Raw genomic sequence first — 22,284 nt, forward strand, 5'->3', positions numbered from 1 at the left:
GGCTGAACAAACTGTGGTATATGTTGGTGATGGAATACTATTGTGCTCAAAGGAATAATAAAGTGGAGAAGTTCCATGGAGACTGGAACAACCTCCAGGAAGTGATGCAGAGCGAGAGGAGCAGAACCAGGAGAACATTGTACACAGAGACTAATACACTGTGGTATAATTGAACGTAATGGACTTCTCCATTAGTGGCGGTGTAATGTCCCTGAACAACTTGCAGGGATCCAGGAGAAAAAAACACCATTCATAAGCAAAGGATAAACTATGGGAGTGGAAACACCGAGAAAAAGCAACTGCCTGAATACAGAGGTTGAGGGGACATGACAGAGGATAGACTCTAAATGAACACTCTAATGCAAATACTATCAACAAAGCAATGGGTTCAAATCAAGAAAACATCTAATGCCCAGTGGACTTACGCGTCGGCTATGGGGGGTGGGGGGGAGGAAAAGAAAATGATCGATGTCTTTAACGAATAATGCTTGGAAATGATCAAATAAAATATATTAAAAAAAAAAATAAAATAAAAATGATGTACATCTGCTGCCTTCATTTAGCCATCATTCATTCCCTCTCTCAAAAGGCAACATGGCATAGTGGAAAGAACACTAAAGTAGGAGTCAAAGAACCTAGACTCAAGTCCCAGTTCTGTTACTTGATAGTTGTATAATCCAACAGAAGTCAACCTAACATTCACTCTCAGGTTACTATTCTATAAAATGGGAATACTTGCTTGCCTTCTTTATCTTATGAGGCAATGAGAAAGCTATATAGACTACAAAGTACTAAGTAAATGTTGGTTGTTGGACTGAGAGCTCTAAGAGTGGTTATAAAACATGGAATCCAAATTCCCACAATTTATAGATGAAGAAAATGACAGCTCAGAAACATGAAAAAGTTGATTTGTTCACGACCTGGATTTCCTGCACTTTAAGTCCATAGTGATTTCTACTACAACACACTGGTCTATAATTTGGTGTATGTAGCCTCTACCACTCATTTAACACTTACCTTCCATGGTAAATGTTACCAAACCTTCTTTGCCAACTTGGAGAAATGGACCTAGAGTTAAACCAATCTATAGGAATGTCCATATCTTTTTTATTTTTAAGAGAGAATAATGACCTTTGTTGTAAGTATTTACTAACCCGTACTAGATTATTAGTATAGTGTGCTTTTACCAATAACGTATCCTATAAGGATAGTCTGTTAAGTTATGACTGTTGAGACAAGATGGTTCTCAGAGCAGTCTCAACAATTCCAGCTTAGTCATTGTCCCCCCACCCAGGCCCTCCTCGTCCCCATCCCCAGGGGAGGAGGAAGCAGGCCCTGCTTCCCAGACTGAAGGCCTGAGCGCTAGAGTTGAATCCCAGCTCTGGCCCCTTCCCCGCTTGCTGCGTGACCCTAGGCAAGTTCCTGAAATCTTCTGAGCCTGTTTTCTCTCTCACAAAGGGGAACATCATACTTGTACATCCTATCTCATAGGAGGAGAAGTGTTTTGGAAACCGTGAAGCTGTCTAATGTGCCTTATAATTGTGGTTGGTTGTTGCTGGCATTGTTGTATCATAATCATTATCAATGAATTCTTTTGTTTGTTTAAAAAGAGAAGGATTTTCAGAATGGCAAAGTAAGTCTTCTCTTTCCTTTTTTGTTCACTCATTTATTGTTTTCTTCTAACCTTAGTCCTCATTAACCAAATAAGCATCCCAGATAAACAAGCAACATAAAAAGAATTAGGCAGAAGAAACAAGCACCAAACCATGTGTTTGTTTTCAAACTGTGTATATTAACCTAAAAAAGAATTTTAAAATATCCAGTCCGCAAAAAAAAGCTTAGCCAGGATTATTTTAAAAAATTATGATAAAAAGAATAAAAATTCTTATAATATTTATCCTAAGCTAATAAATTCATCTAACTACCCAAATAAATCTGATGCACAAGTCTCTTCAGTCCCCAACAAAGTTAGGGCTACACTCTCTTCCTGTTCTATCTAAATCCCCCCAAAACCTTTATCTATCCTATCTAAATTCTTATCTTATACATAAAAAAAGATAAGTTGGGCTTTTCTTCTTGGCTGTATAGTTGAAAAAAATAGCTCAGAATCTCCAAGGTCTTCCTTCACTCTCACAGCAAACCAGCTGGGCTTGAAATAATAATTTTCCCAGTGATCTCCTTCACTGATTTTGATCTGCTAGATGAAATTTTGTGTAGGAAGCAGTTGAGAAATTTCCCACTCTAGCCCAGCCTCTATCAGGATCTCCTATCCACACGGGAAAAACCCAAAAGTGCAAAAATAGTTGAGTTAACTGTAACTCAAGGCATTCTGGGAAAAATTCTCTTACCCATAATTCATCTCTGAGATTCCATTTAAAGAAGCCTTAATGCTTATTAGCTCCAGGAAGGGGGAGGGAAGAAAGGAGGAAGAGAATACATGAATCATGTAACCATGGAAAAATATATTTTTTAAAATAAAATTAAAATTATATTAAAAAATAAAAAAATAAAGAAGCCTTAACTTACACCTTACCTATGCATTTATTCATAAATTATGCTATGTAACTATTTTCCAACATACTATTACTTAACAAATATCCTACCATACCTTTCAATGACAAAACCTTTCCAATTTAAAAAAATTCTTTGGGGGACACTAATGCATTGCTGGTGGAGTTGTAAATTGATTCAATCATTCTGGAAGGTAATTTGGAATTACGCATAAAAGGTTTTTTTGTTTTTTTTTTAAACCTTACCTTCCGTCTTGGAGTCAAGACTGTGTATTGGCTCCAAGGCAGAAGAGTGGTAAGGGCTAGGCAATGGGGGTCAAGTGACTTGCCCAGGGTCACACAGCTGGGAAGTGTCTGAGGTCAAATTTGAACCCAGGACCTCCCATCTCTAGGCCTGACTCTCAATCCACTGAGCCACCTAGCTGCCCCCTGCGTAAGGAGTTTTGAAAGACTGCATGTCCTTTGATCCAGCAACACAACTGCTGGGTTTGTACCCTAATGCGATAATAAGAAAAAATGCTTGTAGAGAAATATTCATAGCCATGTTCTTTATGGTGGCAAAAAATTGGAAAATGAGGTGTCCTTCCATTGGGGAGTGGTTTAACAAATTGTGCTATCTGACGGTGATGGAATGTTCTTGTGCTGTAAGGAATGAACTGTAATGAACTGCCTGATTTCTCTAAGAACTGGAAGAACTTCCATGAATTGATGCGGAGTGAAATGAGCAGGACCAGGAGAAGAATGTACACAGAAAGTGAAACGTTGTAACACAATCAAATATAATCGACTTTGGTACTAGCAGCAATGCAATGATCAAGAACAATTCTGAGGAACTTATGAGAAAGAATGCTATAAACATCTGGAGAAAGCACTGTAGGAGTACAAAAGCAGAAGAAAAAACATATGATTTATCACTTGTCTATACGGGTATAGAATGTGGGGTTTTGGTTTTTAAAAGATTATAAAAATGAATAATATGGAAATAGGTATGGTCATAAGTAAATAATAGCTGGTATGTTGAAACCCAAACTATTATTGATAAGCTGTTATAAATACAATTGAACTGATAATATATTGATTGATCGTTTGTAATGTCCAACTGTTAGTAACTAACATTGTCAGTACATGGAATGCCAGAAATAGCTTAACTGAACTCTTCTTTATTTCTAGTGGAGGTAGGGAGAGGAGATATAGGAAGTAGAAAACCAGGAGTTAAAAATAGAACAGGAATAGTTTAACCTAACACTAAGATCTCTAAAAAAATTCCTCCACCAACTGGCTGCTTTGTTTACAGTTTCTTCATGTCCACAAGGTAGACCTAACTTAACTACACTCAGCTATCTTAAATAATATTTCCTTAACTAACTTAACCCTAAGCTAAAATTAAATCTTTATCTTCTAAAAGTACTATATGAAACCCAAACTGTCAGTTGAGAGCAACCTGACATACACATATAGACACAGAAAGTTCTGCAGCTCTTGGTTCAATGTACTGTGGGGAATAGGCCTTAAAGATAGACCTATCTCTCTCAAAGATGTATAATTAGAATCTGTTGCCCTAAAAAAAAACTATGGTTCCCAGCAAAACTACGATTCCCAACACCCCACTTTCTTTCTGCCATTACATGCTGACATAGACAGGACATAAATTGGGTATAGCCCCACCTCTCGGTCTTTCCTTCCTGTCTCGGCTTTGGTGGAGTGGGGATTTTTGAGCAAGAAGAAAAACTTAATCACATGGTTCTATTTTGTCACATAATAAACTTTAAAAAATAATACTTTAAGTATTGCACATTAATTTTAAATCTTACATTTATGGCAACCACAGAAGTGGGGTTTAGAACCTTTAATTCTCTCTGAGTAGATTAGTTTGAAAAGAAACCACATTTCTCCTGCTGTGGTCTCTCTTTGGAATTTTTCTGGCACTGCCTCCTGATGCTACCAATCCTGCCTCCCTCCCTAACTGCCTGGCTGATCCTTGTTGAGCCACTGCTGCTGCTGATCCTTCTGCTACTAACTGCCTGGGTAGTCCCAGCCGAGCTACTGTTGCCACCTGCTGCTGATGATTGCTGCACCTTTTAGAATACACAATCTGGGAGTCCTTGGAGACACTCTCTGGGGTGCTGGGAAAGTATAAATCCCTCTTTCCCTTATATTGCCAACACCTGAGTGCTTGCTAGCTGCTTGCCTTGGAAGTCCGGGTGTGTTTCTCTTAGGCAACAATTAGTTTCCTAAAGGACTTTTACCTGAGGAGACACTTCTATTACTGTCCACATAGCAGGGGAAACAAGCAGCTCCCTGGCACTTTTACTGCTGGGGGGAGGGGAGGAAGGAAGGTTATTCTTCTAAACTACAGACAGGAAGTAGAATTGCAAGCATGGCTCACTCTATGAAAGAGCAGTGTATTACCTATCTCAAACAGCTCCCAGTTTTAGGATGTCTTTTCTTCCTAACATTCCTGGGTGCACTGGTCCCTGCTAGGAGATTCATCTCCCAACACCCCCTTGCCATTCTGTTCTGCCCAGTCTCTACAACACATCCAAAATGAGATTTGTTCACACTATGCTCAGTGCAGAATTCTCCCTCACTATGGGAGATCCCAGAGGTGTGACCAAAAGAATCTAGATGGATGATGATACTTGTGAGGGAAAGGAACTTTAAAGGGAGTAGAAGTGAAATTTTTAAGCCTTTTCATTGTTTTATGGAAGTCTCTGTATCGGGATTAGAAAAAAAAAAAGGACTCGAATTCACTGCCTGCATTCTGTCACAAATATTATATTTGCTGACTGCTTGTTTTAAGATTTTATTTTGTTTGTTATGTTCTGTTACACTATGTCACTTTAAATTACTGTGTTTTGACAATTAGCTATATGTGCTATTACATTGTCTTTATTTGTACCTCCCCATATGACTGGACTGGAGAAAATACCATTGTAAAAGTACCTTTGAGTTGTTTGTAACAAGAGGTAAGTATCTATTTAGTAGATAAAGTGAAGGGCTATAGCACTATTTTAATTCCCACCTCTGCATTTATAAAAATGTAACAGATGAGACATATAAAGGCATGTAATATACAGCTGTTACAGTCTCATCTAGGAGGTGGGATGGTTTTCCTAGAGGGCATGGCACCTCTGGATGGCTCTGCAGAAGGGAACATTACCCAAGTAGCCTAATGGCTTCCGGATGGTTTTTTTCTATTTGTAACTCTTTAGCTTACTCTACCCCTCCACCAGAATGATCTAGATTCTTGGTGACATTTTAGACCCAAAAGGTTTTCTTGAATTAGCTACTATGCTACTATTTTTTTAAAAAGCTGTTTTCTTAGTGAAAATTGATCCGTGTTTGTCATGTATAATTGTCATAAAATTCTAGTTTCATAAAAATTAAGAAATTTGCTACCTCCCAGAATCCAGGAAGTGAACTGCTTGGAGGTGTCATGGAGATGCCTTCAGAAACCTCACACTACACCGAAAGATTCAGAATGAACTTTGGATTGTAATGAAATTGAACTGTGGGGGGGCTGAACACATTTATTTTGTATGTATACTTTTATGCCAAAGGGGACTGCCCCCTAATTGGCTTTTTGTCAATGCATGCCTAGAAATCAGTGGTTTTGTTCCCTTTCACTTTTATTCCCAAATTATTGTAATTTATAAGTTGGTTATGTTTACATGATCGAGACTAGTCTCCCAAAGAATCTGTTACCCTAAAAGAATGATTCTCAGCAAAACTATGATTCCCACCACCCCAATCTCTTCCTGTCATTACATGCTGATGTAGACAGGATATAAATTCTGTAGATTTCCCTGTCTTGCTCTCTTCTCTTCCTGTCGCAGCTCTGGTTGTGGAGTGGGCTTTTTGAGCAGGTAGAAAAACTTAGTCCCGTGATTCTATTTTGTTAGATAATTAACTTTATAAAATATAATACTTAAAGTATTGGACATTAATTTAATTCTTACACTGAGAAGGAAAACCCCTCAGTAATTAAACTCTTAGTTAAAGGTAGTATAGTAACTCTTTTCTTCTTAACGTTCTAAGTCTCTTAACTCCAACTGCCACCAACTGTCAAGAGAGCGAGCCCAAATCGCTACCCATTCCCTCAGACTGCCAGAGAACATGGAGCCCAGAATTCTCTCTCCATTGGGTTTTATGCTTTTCCCTTAAAGGGCCAAAAGAAGCTCTTTCTGTTCCTCCCTCTTAAACCCTTTCTCTGACCTAAACCTCTGCTCCTAATAAGGCAGAGTAAACTAAATAAAATCCTTATCACAACAATATTGAGTAATAATATAGGTATAACCTAGTAGAATTGCTTCTTGGCTTTGGGAGGGTGGAGGGAAAGAGCATGAATTATGTAACCATAGAAAAATAGTTTAAAATGACTAAAGAAAAAAAATTCTTTGGATTGCTACAAAAGCCTCCTGACAGACTAGTCTTAAAAATTCCAACGTATACTGTAATATCACCACCAGATTAATGTTCCTGAAACATCAGTTTTATCATTATTATTCTCTTGCTCAAAACTGCCCAACCTAATAGTCTAAAGTCTTTAGTTTTTGACTTTTTAAAGTATCACGATTATTAGAAAGCTTTGTGTATGTGGTTAATTAATTTATTTATGTAATTAATGCAATTGTTTCCTTTTGATTAAAATGATTATCCTAAACATGTGTGTTATTGTAGACTTGGTATATATAGGGGAGGAAAGCCCTAAAATATAGTGATCATAATGTATATATCACTTCCCACAGATCCCATTAAAACTCAACACATTTATTTTTCTTTTTGTAAATTAGTTCAATACAAAAACATACATTTCACAATCCCACAAGTACATACATTCAAATTAAAATTAGCTGGATTCTTTTTAGAAAGTACCATTGTTAGTTACATAATTATTTATTTGACCTGAGATTTTCAATAACAGTGAGACTGGTGGAAATTAAAGAGAAATATTTAATTATCTGAGTCCATGTCTCTTGCCAACCTCTATCCTTCATTAAAGATTCGATTCTCACTTCCATTTTCTAAAATAAATTGTTAACTAAGTGACAACGTTAAATGGAAGTATATTACCAACCATAAAAGGCTTACAACACGAAGCACAGAGCAAGTAGTAAGATATATAAGGATAAGGCCAATAGGGGAAGAGTATGAGTGGAAATTAAACACAGATATACAAAAGACTAAACTCTTAGTTCTTCTTCATATACCCCACCTACTACTGCCATTCTACTCCTTCTCTCTATATTCATTAACTCTTTATCTGCCCTGGCAAGGACAAAGGGAATTATACTTTCAAAGTTTAGTGGCAAGGTGGCTATTATTATTTCAAGTTAAAAAAAAAAACAAGTAAATATGTGAGAAAAAAACACAAACGGAAGAAAAACATAAACATAAAGAGTAATAATTTAAAGAGCAACACATTCACAAACTTAAAAACTAAAAATCTAATGGCAACTACAAGTTATATATGAATACATTTAAATTTAAATAAGCTCAGTAGCAATTAGAAGCAAGTAAACTTACAGGATCTGCTGTTGTAAGTGGTCTATAATCCAAGCTTCCTCTAAAGTCTCTGATCATACACATGATTTCATAGTTTGGGTTTGTAGCATCAACATCCTGTAAGTTAAAAAAGGTAGTTTATTAACTATGATGTTATATTTATTGACTCTATTGCTATAATTTCAAGAAGGAAGTCAAGGTTTGGGAGAATTTTGTTATAGGTAAGCAAGCAAGAACTAAATCTGTTTTGTTTTAGGCTAGATTGTAATCAAGCAGTCACTCCAAAAATAACCAGTAGATGGAGTAATTCTGCTACAATTTCTGACTGTATCATGTATGTATATATATCATTTATGTGCATATTATGCATATGTTGATGATAGAGTAAATATATTTATTAAATATATATATTTCCCAGAAATCCCTGGAGTCACTCATGTCTCATTTCAAAGCAACTTTTCATAGAGATGATTTGGGTTCAATTTTCTCCATAGCTCTAGAATATATTAATTGTGTGACTCCGAGTGTGCAGTTTAACCTCATCCATCTTAAATTTCATTTGTGAGGCTGGGATGCTGACTACTTCTACTATCCAACCTATAGGATTGTGGTGAGAAAAATGCTTTGAAAACCACAAAACGCCCAATACAATCTTGGCACATAAGTGAGATTTCTTTCCATACTTTAGTTATGAATTCCCCTCCATCCATCACTGTTAGAGATAACAACCTTCCATTCTCTTTGGATTTTTTAATACTGTGTCCTTTTGTAATTAGAACTCCATTTGGAGTACATTTGAAAATATTACAATATTAAAGCATAAGATGATCTAAAGCTACAGTTATACAAAGACTCTTTTTCTCCTTTTGATTTGATTTAAAGGACTGTAGACATGTTATAATCTGCCCTTGTCGGGTATGCTCCACTCTTCAATCTACTCTTCTCTGTTTTTGCTTCTCAAATACCATCTTCTTAACTAGTTGTATTCACTTTCCAAATCTTTTCTGAAGCCTTTGGCAGCAGGAATGAAAAGATCACTTGTATCTGTAAGATCTTCACTTTCTTGGCCAATACTTTGTAACCTTTAGCAACAAGATCTAGGTACCATTTACCCACGTGAAACAACAGAGATAGGCAGTGGTCATTCCAGTTTCACAATTTTGAAGAGGTTATGAAATATACTGAATATATGCTTTGAAAAAGACAACAGATTTCTTAAGATGTTATTTAGAAGGTTAACAAATAGATGTCTTAGTGCCACTCAATAGAATCCCCTCTCCTACTTTTGACCATACTAGGTGGTACTTCACTTACTAACACCCACGAAGCCAAGCCACTGCTTCATCTTCAAAGGTTCAAGATTCTGTTCTCTTTCAGTTCTGCCCTCTGTAAATTATCTCCAGATATTTGCATCTGTCTTTCCTCCTCCATATTCTATTCTGTTCTACCCTCATTCTCATGACAGAGGTCTGGTTTACCCTTCTTCCACTTTTCAAAGGAACAATTCATTCTCTCTGACATTCTAGAGAATGGACAATTGTTCTGTAATCCCTTTTATCTTTACTTCTAGAAAGGTGACCAAAGTACACTTTACCATATGTGTCACTTGGTTTTGACCAAAACATATACTTTAATGTCTTTGTTTAAATTAATGCAAAATGCTTCTTATTCTCAATAGATGCAGGGAGTGATATCCTCCATATTTGTTAGTTTCGCTGATAGCTACCAGAGTGCCAGTAAAAAAAATTGTTTGTGGGTATCAACACTAGAATTATTGCTCTACTTACCTAACTAGTACCTTCTCATTTTTAATAAGATCACTTTCAGTTCTATCTATACCCCTTGTCTACCTTCTGTGCTCCCGCCCTACTTTACCCATCTTGTCACATAGACATCTCTACCTAGAAGTCTCATAGACACCCCAAACTCATTTATGTCTAAAATGGAACCTATCTTTTCCCCTAAAACAATTCTCCTTCAAACTTTTAAGTCAATAGAGGGATTCATTCTTCCAATCATCCAGCTTCTCAACCTTGACTTGACTCTTGGTTCTGCTCTCCTCATCTCCCCCCATACTGAATGAATTGCCATCTTATTGACTGTTTATGTACACAATCATTTTCATTTATCAACTCTCCACTCAAATAGCTGCTACCCTATATCAGGCCCCATTGAGTTCTCACCTAGATTATTGTAGTTGCTTACCAACTAGATTCCTGACTTCTAATTTTTATCCTCACCAAACTCACAAACCAAAAAAAAACATTTTTATCCTCACAAAGTGAACCAAACTATTTCTTCTAAACAGCTGTCAAACTGGTATTCCTAATTAAGAGATGTGAACTTTAAATTCCCCTGTTCAAGAGGCTCCAACTGGGTCCCTACTACCTCCAAGATAAAATATGGACTCTTCTGTTTGACACTGAAAGTCCTTTGACATCTGACCCCAGACTGCCTTTCTGGGTTTAATGAATATGACTGTCCCTCATGCATTCATTTTATCAGCTAAATCAGGCCTACTTGCCATTCCCTAATCTTGCCATTTTATCTCTTGATTTAACTCCTTTGGCAGATTCTAGGTCCTTTCTCCACATCTCTCCCTTTGAGAATTCCCCATCTTCCTTCAAGACTAAACTCACATGCTTGTATAGGAAGGTTCTCTCATTCTATTTCAGTTCATCATATCTTTTTCTATTTACATGTTGTGTTCTTCTATTAGAATCCAAGTTCTTTGAGTGCAGGACTGTTTTTGTTTGTTTGTTTGTTTTTTCCTGCTTACTTTTTCTTTGTATCTCCAAAACCTAGTACAGTGAGTGCCTTTTACACACAGTAAGGATTTAAATACTGTGGGTATTGGATTACATTATATCCTAAGGTTTTTGTGTCAGAAGAGATGTCAGATCTAATCTAATCTAAAGCCAGTTTTATAGATAAGGAAATTGAAAACCAAAATTTGATTATGTGATTCAACCCAGGTCCTACAACTACCACAGTAGGCCAGACCTAATTCAGGCCAATTTGGTTGTTAAGGTTTAAGAAGTGAATAGCATGGAAAGGATTCTTAGCAAAATGCAGCATTAGTTCAGGTAGACATAATTCCCCCCATCTCTTAGGGAAACACTTTTGGTCACATAGCAGCCAGATACCCACCAAGTCTGAAAGGCACCTGACTCTTTCAAATCTTGATGCTTTCTTAGCCCACTTGGTCAATTAAATTTATTCAATACATTTCTAAGAAAAACAGAGTCCTAGCTACATGACAGGGAATTTGATAGACATTATTCCTATAACATCTTTAAATCAAAGCTAGGATTTGAATCCAAGTCCTGACTTCAATTCCAGAAATTTTTTTCTCCTGTAAACCATATTCCCATCAGAATGTACCCCTCCCCATTAGCTTAGAATCTCTGAAAGATGAGCTCATATATTTCTTTTACAGGAGACCTTTTTGATTCTTCCCATAACCCAACAGCTAGTAGCTTCCCTCCAAAATAATTTATTTTATATATATTTAAATGTTAATGTTTTGTCTCTACAATGGAATTAGTTGTCCATACTGGATGGAATAATGGATTTGGAGTCACAAAGACCTGCATTTGCATCACTCTTTTAAATATTATTTGCTATGTGTAAAAACATTCCAAAAAAACTAGCCCCTTGCCCTCAGTGAGCTTATATTCTATCAGAAAAGATATGTACATATGAAAACATATACAAAATGGGAAATTTTGTCACAAGAGACAAAAATAAATGCTATCATAATCAGAAGAAAATATACATTTTGGGGGAGAAGCAAAGAAGCTTTCACATTAAGGGTTCTGATGAGTCTGACATTCAAAATTCTATATGGAATCAGTGCAACTATAAAAGACTAAGAACCAAACCCCAATGGACTGGTAAATGAGGATGAGTGATTTTTCAAAAGAAAAGAAGCTACCATCTGAAAAGCAGGTTCTAAGTAGCTAAAAATTTAAAGAAATTCAGATTAAAATAACCTTATAAGATAGCAAAGATATCAAAAGATGAAAAAAAATCATCACTGGAGGGAGCACAGAAAAATAAAAGCATGCTAATTCACTCTGGAATTGTGAAATGGTTCAGGTTTTCTGGAAACGAAATTATGCAAAAAAAAGTTACTAAAAGTGTTCTTATCCTTTGATCCTACTCACTCATTTCAATCCCTAGATTACATATTAGAGAGTAATATCAAGAAAAACACATAGGTACTTAAAGTGTGCATAGTAGTCCTGTGAAAATGAGTCTAGAAAATATTCTAGAGACAAAATATGTACACAGACAGAAAAAAGGTCGAACAATTTCCAAAGAAATTATGAGTGATACAGAGTGAAGCAGGATGTAGGAAACTATACACACTATGACTACAAGGGAGTAAATCAAGAGTTAAGAAACTTTGTTTAAATGCCTGGTCAATGTTAGTATCATACTGTATTGCTAATGTTAAACACAACTTTTCTGTAACTAGTAATCCAATTGTTTCCTTGGGGAATGTACCTTAGGTCATTTATTTGCATGTCTATTGAAAATGACTATCTGTTGTGTTAAAACAAAATGTAATTTTAATTCTTCTCTTTTTGTGTCACATTGATTTTTTAGAAGTAATAGGGAACCATTGGAGTTGATTGAGATAACATGGTCATATTAGAAAGGAGAGACTTAAAGCAAGGAAACCAGTTAGAAGGCTAATACAGGTAACCATATGGGTGGAAAGACGTTATAGAAGTAGAAATTGCAAGATCAGTCAAGTGAATGAATGAATAAATGAGCTGAGGAAGGGTGAAGAGCTGAGGTAGACACTGAGGTTATAAAGCTAATGGATATGAATATGATGCACCTGACAAAAATAGTGTTTAGGAAAGGGGAGAAAAAGACAATGAGCTCTATTTTGGATATATCAACTTTGGGATGCCTACTGGACAGCTAATTTAAAATGTACAAAAGGCAGTTGTGTGACAGAGGGTTTACACTCAAGGAAGAATGACAGGTCAAAGAGGATTTGCTCACCTCAATGGGGGAGGGGTCCCAGGAGGTCTGGAATGTTGAGAAGCCAGAAGATTCCAGCTGGGATTTCAGTTAGATCTCTCTCAATCTTGAGAAGTATAGGAAGAGGTGTGGCCAAACCTTTCTCCTGGGGATATACTTGCCTTTTCATCTCCTGGTAATTGGGCATTCTCCCCCCACCAATTCCCAACTGAAGGGACAGCTGAAGAAGTCATTTTGATCCCCTTTCAAAACTGTACCTCACAGCTCCTGGTGTCCTGGCTCTGAACTGTGGCCAAAGACCAGGGCCAGTCAACCTGACTCTCTCTCGGGGCCCAGACTGCCATGGTCTGAGTTCCTCCAAACTCATGGAGGGAGGAAAAAGGGGCAGTTAGAGAAGGGACACCTTCCCCACGTTCCTCTCCAATTCCCTTCCTGCCAGCCATTTTCTTTGTGTTACCCTAGTTGACTCAGTTTATATTAAAGTGGTTATCCTTTCCCTGAGTGACTCAAGTGTGAGTGGGACAGGTTTGACAGGCGGGGGGTTGGGGGATCTTCCTGAGAAGAAGCCTTTAGGTTCTAGTAGTGGAGGAAGTGAAGGGCCAATTTGTGAGAGCAGCCATAGCTGTGGAGGGAAGGCTGAAGGGGGAAATTAATCAACCGCCCTCTCCTGTTTCTGGGCCAAACTTAAACATCAGCTGCCTCTCCTGGATTCTGTTTCCAGGGGAGATCTCCATTCCCCCTTTATCTTCTTTACCACCAACCAATCCCTCCATTACAGTTGGTGATGTGGTACCAGACCTTAGAGAGACCCTGGGATTAGGTATATCAATCTCAGAGTCATCTGTGTAGGTTGACAAACCAATGGTAGCTGATTAGAAATGTTTTTGCCTGGCCTTTGAAAACAGAATCAGGGAGAAAGAGACAGGAAGTTGCAAAGAAGCAAATCTGAGCTTAATATCAGGAAAAATTACAACTAGAGTTATTCCTAACAAATATTCCAAAATGGAATGGGCGATCTCCTAACATAGTGGATTCTCCTCAGTGGAAGTAATTAAATAAAAGGTGAATGGCCACTATATTAGAGAGAGGATTTTTTTTGGTCCAATAAAGGGTTAAATTAAATGGTTTCTGAGGTCCCTTTCATATATGAAATTCTATGATTCTCCATAGGGACCATTACTAAAGCTTTAGTCAATCCAAAGTAAAACGGATCAGGAAATTCAAATTACCTCGTGTAGTTCCTAAAATGGCCTCATCTGTATAGAAGAATTAACTCTGACAAAGATTACAATGCAATATTTTAGGGAGATCACCTATTATTCATTGGATATGATAAATATTTAAGAAAGATGATAATTCAGGGAAAAAAATGAATTTTATACAACAGAAGGCTGATTAGCAAATCCCCCTGGGAATAAAAGTCCTTTGAAGAAAATGGATTAATTTGAAGAAATACAAAAGAAGTATTCTTTCATCATAGTAGCTCAGTAGGTGATGACAATTGTAGCCTAATACAAGCAGAAAAAAGCCTATAGGTTTGATAATCAGAAAATGAAGACTCTCTTCTGAATCATAAATGTATGGTGTTTCTATATGTAAGGAGATCATTACTAAGAGAGTTGGTAAACACTCAACCAAAGCAAAGGAAAGAAGGGATCCACTTCCTAAAAGTTTTATGATTTCTTTTTCACTTTAACCTTTCATAATAGTTTCTGACAAAAATGTCATTTTAAACTACATATCCAAAACAGAATCAAATACCTTTCTTGGAATAACCCACTTCTCTTCCAAATTTTCTTATCATTATTACTAAAGAAACAGGTTCACAACCTGTATCAACCTCAATTCTTCACTCAATTACCCTATACACAGGATTAGCTGCCAAATCTTGACCTTTCTATTTTCACATATCTTGCATACATTCTTTTTTTCCCCACTCACATAGCTACCACCATAACTCGGGCCCTTCTCGTCTCTGACTGGAGCAACTAAAAAGACATTCTTCACTTCAAATCACCCTCCACAAGGCGGCCCAAGGTTTTCCTAAAGAATAGGTCTGACTATCTATACAATTAATTAACCATCCAGCATTTCATGACTTGACTTACATTTCCAGTCTTCTTTTAAATAAAAACTTAAAACTATACCAAGATTTTGGGATACCTTGTATATTACTCCCTCAACACATTCTATGGCAACACAGGCTATGTTTTTATATCATGGATGGCAGTCTGTTGCAATTTATGACCTCTTCTCAGAATATTTCTAAATGAATAGTATAAACATCATAGGATAATGAAGAAAATCAATTGTACTAAAATACAGCAGCCAACCCAAAACAAAACAAACAGCACCATATACTCCATTAAGAACACTAGCTCTAAAAAATATATAGCTATGCCATTCAATTATTAAGCACTAATTATTTTTGCAAGATTTTTTGAGGGGGAAGTGAAGGAGAGAAGGAAACTTTGGATGTGTGTTTCTATGAAACAGAATAGATACAACAGCTAGGTGAGGAAATTTCTATTACCAAACTGACCAGCAACTGCTTAAGAGAACTCTTAAGAGAATTGCCTAGGGAAGAGGGATTAAATGTATGTATCAGACAGAGGTGAGACTAAATCCCTGTTCTTCCTATCTCTATAGTCAACTCTCTATCCACTATACCATGCTGCCTTATCACTGTTAATGCATAAATAAAAATAAAACCTCATTAGACATAGATTGTCACACAAAATTAAAGCAAACTATGAGTAAAATCACCTACCCTGAAACGTTAAATATAAACCTTAAATGTATATGATAAAAGACTAATATAGATGTTTGCATTGTTCTACTGTCCTTGATATATCACTTATAGAATTAATTATATGGCAAGCAGAGGGGAGTAGTTGCCATCACCACGATTCATCAGGCTTAGACCCCAGCATCTTCCTAGAATCCCATTATTACAAAGTTTAAGAGCTGGAAGGGACCTTAGATGTCTTCAAATTGAAACCTCTCTTTTATAGTTTCTTCTTTTTTTAAATTTATTTAAAAATATTTTTCCATGGTTACATGATTCATTTTTCCTCCCTCTCTTCTTTCCTCCCAACTCCCAGAGCTGACAAACAATTCCACTGGGTTATTCATGGGTTATCACTTAATATCTATTTCAATATTTTTGTATTTCATTTTTGTAATAGAGTAATCTTTTAAAAACCAAAACCCCAAAATAATTTAGTTTCTTCTAATGGGTAAGGATCCAGAATGGAGGACAAACCAATTTGGGAGCAGACTGGATCCAGATTTGTGTAACACTACTATCAATTATTTGATAATAAACGACCCAATTAGGAATAACATATATATTGATGTGTCTTGCCTTTCCTAGGAAAGATAGCAATTCCAAGGCAAAGCAATGACCATAGAGAAATTGTCTAGTTTTTTAATTTGAAAAATACATCATCCCAGCACAGACTCACCGCCCACCACTAACATGTATGTTGTGAGAGCTAAAAATTGATGAAGATTCCATCATAGGATTCCACCAAATATTTTTATTAAATAATATCAATGATGCTTGCTTGGATGTATAACAACATGATTGGGATAGTGCTACACAGCTATGGCTGAGTCCTCTTTTCCCAAAGTATCCAAGCTATTTCCTTCTTTGTCCTCTTCCCAACATTCTTCACATTTCTTCCCCACAGCTCACTCAAAATACTCCAAACGTCCTTCAAAGTCTGCAAGGCCACAATGGGTAGACACCATGATAGTGCAGTATCACTTTTTAAGCAGGGTATGAAAGATGTTTAGCAGCATATGCCAGGAAAAGTTTACATTATATCAGCACATACCCTAGAAAGAATAGGTCATGTAACACACTGTCCTTTTTTAAAAAAATGAACTAATGAGTTTCTCTAATAACCAAAAAAACAAAGGAGAAAGCAGCAGTTACACATGTATCCAGATATTGATTTGCTCAAATGTTCCAATGCTTCATTATGCAGATAAGTTAATGAAAATTTTCGTAATGGTTAAAAAAAAAAATCACAAAAGTATAGAATGCTATAATGTAAATGAATGGTGTATAACTTTTATTGATAAAAACCAACATTCACTTTCATCCATACAGTCTTCTAACTTCTAGATCATACATGAAATAAATCCTAGAACTTTATATTTACATTACAAACCTGGGCTCTTTTTTCTCTAAGTTCTTGTTGCTGCAACCTCCTCTTCTCACGTTTTTCTTGCAATTTCTCTACTTCTTTCACACAATTGGATTTTCTACGTGCTAAAAGTTAAAAAACAAAATAAAATAAAATCTACAGGTATCTTTTACCTTTAAAATAATGACTTATGCATTTGTAGTAATATTTGCTAATATTTCACAACTTCAAATTTTTCACTTTCATGCCATTAAAAAAATAGGTTCATATGACAAAGCATGCCTACTGCAATAACAATCTTTACTTACAAGCTGCTTTACAAAAACTAGGAACAGGACAATAAATACGCAAAAAGAGAGTCAAAAAGACTCTACAACATACTGATACATGTCATCTCTTGGTTTAGAATCATAGTCTTAAGAGTTGGAAGGGAACTTGGAAGTCATTTGATTCCTATATAGCACAGGAATTCCTTCTACAACTTCCTAGACAGATGGTTACCCCAGCCTTTGTTTAAACAACTTTAAACTCAAAGCGCTGAGACATCATTAAAATTTGCTGCTTACAAAAACCAAATCAAATTATTATATAAAGAAAAATAAATTTAAGCCCCAATTGGCAGACCAAGGATGTGAGAACATAAAATTTAATTCTTCAGAATAAGAATCTCAACACAATGAGACACAGACAATAATCAACTGGGTTTGAAAACTGACCCTTTCCTTTGAGGACTTATAAGTTAGACCAAGAGAGAATACATGTATGCCTGAAATCAATGAATCCTTGATACGTGGTTTACATACAAGGGGGTCCAAATTCCTTTTTTGCAGCTTGAACTGGAGATATATCTGAAACACTACCATTCTGTTGTGTAGCAGAAGACTGTTCAGGAAGCTGACTAGGCCGTGAACGCGCAGAACCAATCACTGCAAAGAAACATGAATTATTATTCATGAAATTAATAAAAACAACTTCCACATAGTATTGTAGCTTCAAAAGATCTTTAATTCATCATTGTGGATCCTGACCCAGAAACCTATCCATACCTTAGTTACATTTTTTCATGAAGTGCTACAGAAAAAAAATGTACCTGGAGGCCAACTCTCTAAAAACAACATTTTTCAAACTTGGCTGGGTTAGTCTATAGCTGGCAGTCCATTCCCAGGGCCACACTCAAAGATGTTTCAGATTAACAAGATATACCAAAGCTTAAATTACAAAAGTGTCGCCTCTGAATGAGTGAAAAACCATTTATTAAGTGCTTATTAGGTTCTTTTAGAACTCTGGATCAACTAAGGTCATAAGGGCCTACTAAGAATAAAGTTCTGAAGTAGACCCTTAGGGTAAAGGAAGCATAGACTATGCAAGTAGGACTCTGGCACTAGCTATAGGATTCAGGGTAACTCACTTAACTCTTCTGTGCCTCAGGTAACTTGCTAGGACTTACACAAGTCATTCACGTGGTTTTCCCTATACTGGATAAATGAACTGATTGGACATGGGCAAATGAGGCTGTAAATTACAACAAACTTTTTTCTGCCATTAATTCAAAGTAATTACATGAATATTTAAAATCTTCAAAATATGTATACACATATGCCAGCTTTTATTCATAAGAATTGACATAAGCACTTAACTATTGAAGAGTTTATGAATATCTTCAGAGTGGCATTTGCAGATTCAGAAATAAAATTTCCACTAAATGAATTACACTTTGGATTTGATATTTAATAATGAATATATAGATCCCAATATAGTTTTATTTTTCTACAGGGGCTATTTCACACAAAAAGGCAAAAACATTTCCTTGAGCAACATATTATATAATTTATAATGTTTGTAAGAGTTTATAACATAGATAACCTTCCTCCTCCTCTCAATATTCAACCCAATTATAGATGTAATCCTTTCCTCTTTCCTCATCAAGCGTGCTGTTGTCTGCAGCAGCAGCTGTCACTGGAGGACAGTGTGATCTGGTGGATAGAGTACTGAACTGAGTCAGGAAGAAAGAAATGTAAATGGGGGGCAGCTGTGTAGCTCAGTGGATTGAGAGCCAGGCCTAGAGATGGGAGGTCCTAGGTTCAAATCTGGCCTCAGACACTTCCCAGCTGTGTGACCCTGGGCAAGTCACTTGACCCCCATTGCCTAGTCCTTACCACTCTTCTGCCTTGGAGCCAATACATAGTATTGATCCTGACATGGAAGGTGAGGGTTTAAGAAAAAAGAAAGTGTGACTACTACCTCAGACCTTCACTATGTAAATGGAGGCAAGTCAGTGAAATCTTCCTGAAGCCCAGATAGCTGTTACAAAATGAGTGTTACAGCACCTGCCTGACAGGGTTGTTGTGAGATTCACATAAGGTAATAGAAATGAAGTGCACTGCAAACATTAAATGTCAGTTCTGGGGCACCTATTAGTTCTGAAATATAAAAAGTTTGGTAAAAGCAACTGAAAAAGATAAATTATAGTAAAACCTGATGTCCAAAAACAAATGGAATAGTGCCTACCTGTTCTTTCAGTTATTATTTTCAAGGCTTGAGGGATTTATTAGGACTGTAACTCTATGAGGGATTATCTAGTTATCTTTCCCCAACTCTAAATTTTGCAAATTAGTGGCCAAAAATATAATTAGTGTATTGAATATTATATTTTAAAATGAAAAAAATTATATATTGTGTGGTTTTACCTGAAGGGTATGGTTTGACTTAAATTATTTAACTCAAAACTGCATTCCAAACTCATTGAAAAAAAATTAAGTAGAGTTCAAAATTTCTTGCAATGGTAAAGAGAGTTGGGTTCAGAGTCAGGAAGAAGTGTGGTGGCAGGAGACTATAGAGCTCCAGAGGGGAAGGAGCAGGAACTGAGCTGGAAGACAGTACTTATTCACATAGATTCACAAGAAATTCATTTATATCCAAGGTTTTAGTCATTCACTGAAGGTCCTGGAACATATCCACCTTGGATACAGGGGATCCTATTGTACAGATAAATGGCTAATCTGTATTGAAGAATTTCCACAATGGAAGTTTCCAATACTAATGAACCCATAGTTCTAGACCAAAAATTTTTTTAAAAAGCAAAAACAATCCCAATCCCAAATCAAAAATCTTCTTTTTACTACCCATATCCATAAATGAAATCAGCAATAGTAATAGCCTAATTTATACTTTACCCCTATTGTCTCTTGCAGGAGGGTCATTCTTAATAGGGGCTATAGTCCGACGATTCTAGGAAAGAAAACAATGGTCAATTTCCCCCCTCTATATCTACTCATTTTACAAAACACAATCTTGGCATACTTTTTATATGAAAGAAAGTAGTCATAAAAACAATAAGGTAACTTGATGTTATAAACACATTTTATTTATAAATCCATTAAACCCTTTCTTACAAAAAAGATTGAAGTTAACACACATTTCAGTGTAAGAGAACACAGTATATGGTCAGATTTGAAGCTGAAAAGAGTTCAAATGACTCATTTTACAAATGAGGAAACCAAAGGTCCAAAGAGTTTTAAGTGATTTATTTGCCCATAGTCAAATAATTAGTAAGTGTCTGAGGCAGGAGCAGGATAAGAACTCAGGTCTTCCTGACTTCAAATTCAGTGCCCTACCCACTAAATGATGATGCTTTTTTTTATGTTTGCAGCAATTCTTGAAACAAAAATTTGGGACCATTTAGAGATCCAGAAGAAAATGAAATCAAATAAAATTAAAAGCTGTTGTGAATAATAAACTGCTTATTTTATTATATTGCCTACTTCTTTGTTTTCCCTTGAAGCTAATTATTTAGACAGTTTCAAACAAAGACAGTTTCAACTTAAGTAGAAATTTCCAAGTAGTTCAATAATTAAATCTATACTGATCACATTATTAAGTTATAAAGCTGTCAGATTTCCTTAAGACTTCACTTCAGGATGAAGAACCTAAGGACATAGTTAGCAGCAACTGTTCAGCATCAGGTTTTGAATTTCATCAGGTTTGTTTTTTTATAAATGAAGACTGATTTGGGGATTTTTACCCTAATTTAGATTGGATGGAAAATTCTGATTACATAGACTTCAAAAAAGGAAAGCATACTGAATAACAGATATAAAGGGAGAATCTAGAAGCAACTGTCAAATAATGCAACATCCCCTCCGAGATTAATATGTTATGGGGTGTGTGAAACAAGGTGCTGATATTAGAAAGAATGACTGGGAAGAGGGAACCAGGTCTTGGAGAAGGCTAGTAAACTGGAAGACAGTGAGAGAAAAAAGTCATGGTCAGAGTGGAATCTGTTCACTATAGGACACAGTGGAAGTTATGAATGGATTATGGGTAGGATAGAGTTGAGGCAGATGAAGATAAAAGGATGGGAGCTGAGGATCATTTGCCCCTATGTCAGTTAATTTATTTAAAAAGATAAAACAATAGGTGTTGTAGATGGTAGGTAAGTTATAACACTTAAAGAGTATCCATGGGGTGTTAAATGTTGCAGAAAGCACTGGGCAAGGTCTGAGTTATGTGGTTCTGCTACATCTTAGTTCTATGAATGAGTTAAATAAATTACTTTGTCTTTCTCGGTCTCAGGTTCCTCATCTGTAAATGGGGCTAAAAAATTTATACTACTTACTTCATAGGGTTCAGCTTCAGAGTTGCAAAATGCCTTAGGGGTCATCTTGTCCAACTTTTATTTTATAGATGGGAATAGTAAGGCCTAAAGACATGAAGTGAGAGGTACTGGGAGCAGAGAGAAGATTCAACATTTTGGCCTCTGACTCTTAAGTTCTATCCTCTTCTACCTTACAACAATGAGCTACAAAGTAGATAAAGCACAAAAGGTTTACAAAAGGCTATAAGTGTCACCTATTCTTTTACTGTTAGGAAGATTATTCTTGCGGTTAAAATTGACACGTTTTGCAGATAACACAAGAATGAGTAAAACTAGTTATCTTTTCCTGTTTTTGTTTTTAAATATATGTGTAAGACAATACTATATTAGCAGGAGAAATTAGGAGATTCAAATGTATATCTGAAAATCTGTTACCCTAAAAAAGAAATACATTTCGGGGAGCCCACTGACTTCCTGTCATTAGGTACTTCCTATACAGGGAATAAATTGAGTGAGA

The 22,284-nt window shown here is 36.2% G+C and overlaps 1 protein-coding gene and 1 pseudogene across 4 annotated transcripts in view; one reads left to right on the forward strand and one right to left on the reverse strand.

Annotated features, from left to right (window-relative positions):
* KIF2A (kinesin family member 2A) overlaps window positions 1-22,284 on the reverse strand; it is a 119,023-nt gene that overhangs the window by 42,828 nt on the left and 53,911 nt on the right. For 3 of the 4 annotated variants that reach the window (XM_003340570.4, XM_001381330.5, XM_056824870.1), the window contains exons 4-7: window positions 20,347-20,401; window positions 17,977-18,099; window positions 17,198-17,298; window positions 8,037-8,132 (exon numbers count right to left, since the gene is read on the reverse strand). In XM_003340570.4, coding sequence (XP_003340618.1) covers window positions 8,037-8,132; window positions 17,198-17,298; window positions 17,977-18,099; window positions 20,347-20,401 — 375 coding nt within the window. The remainder of the gene's footprint in view (window positions 1-8,036; window positions 8,133-17,197; window positions 17,299-17,976; window positions 18,100-20,346; window positions 20,402-22,284) is intronic. The other variant, XM_007486377.3, reaches the window with a different exon arrangement.
* LOC130458538 (nuclear transport factor 2-like) lies at window positions 15,769-16,848 on the forward strand (annotated as a pseudogene).

Source organism: Monodelphis domestica, chromosome 3 (genome assembly GCF_027887165.1).
Source record: "Monodelphis domestica isolate mMonDom1 chromosome 3, mMonDom1.pri, whole genome shotgun sequence".
NCBI lineage: Eukaryota > Metazoa > Chordata > Mammalia > Didelphimorphia > Didelphidae > Monodelphis > Monodelphis domestica.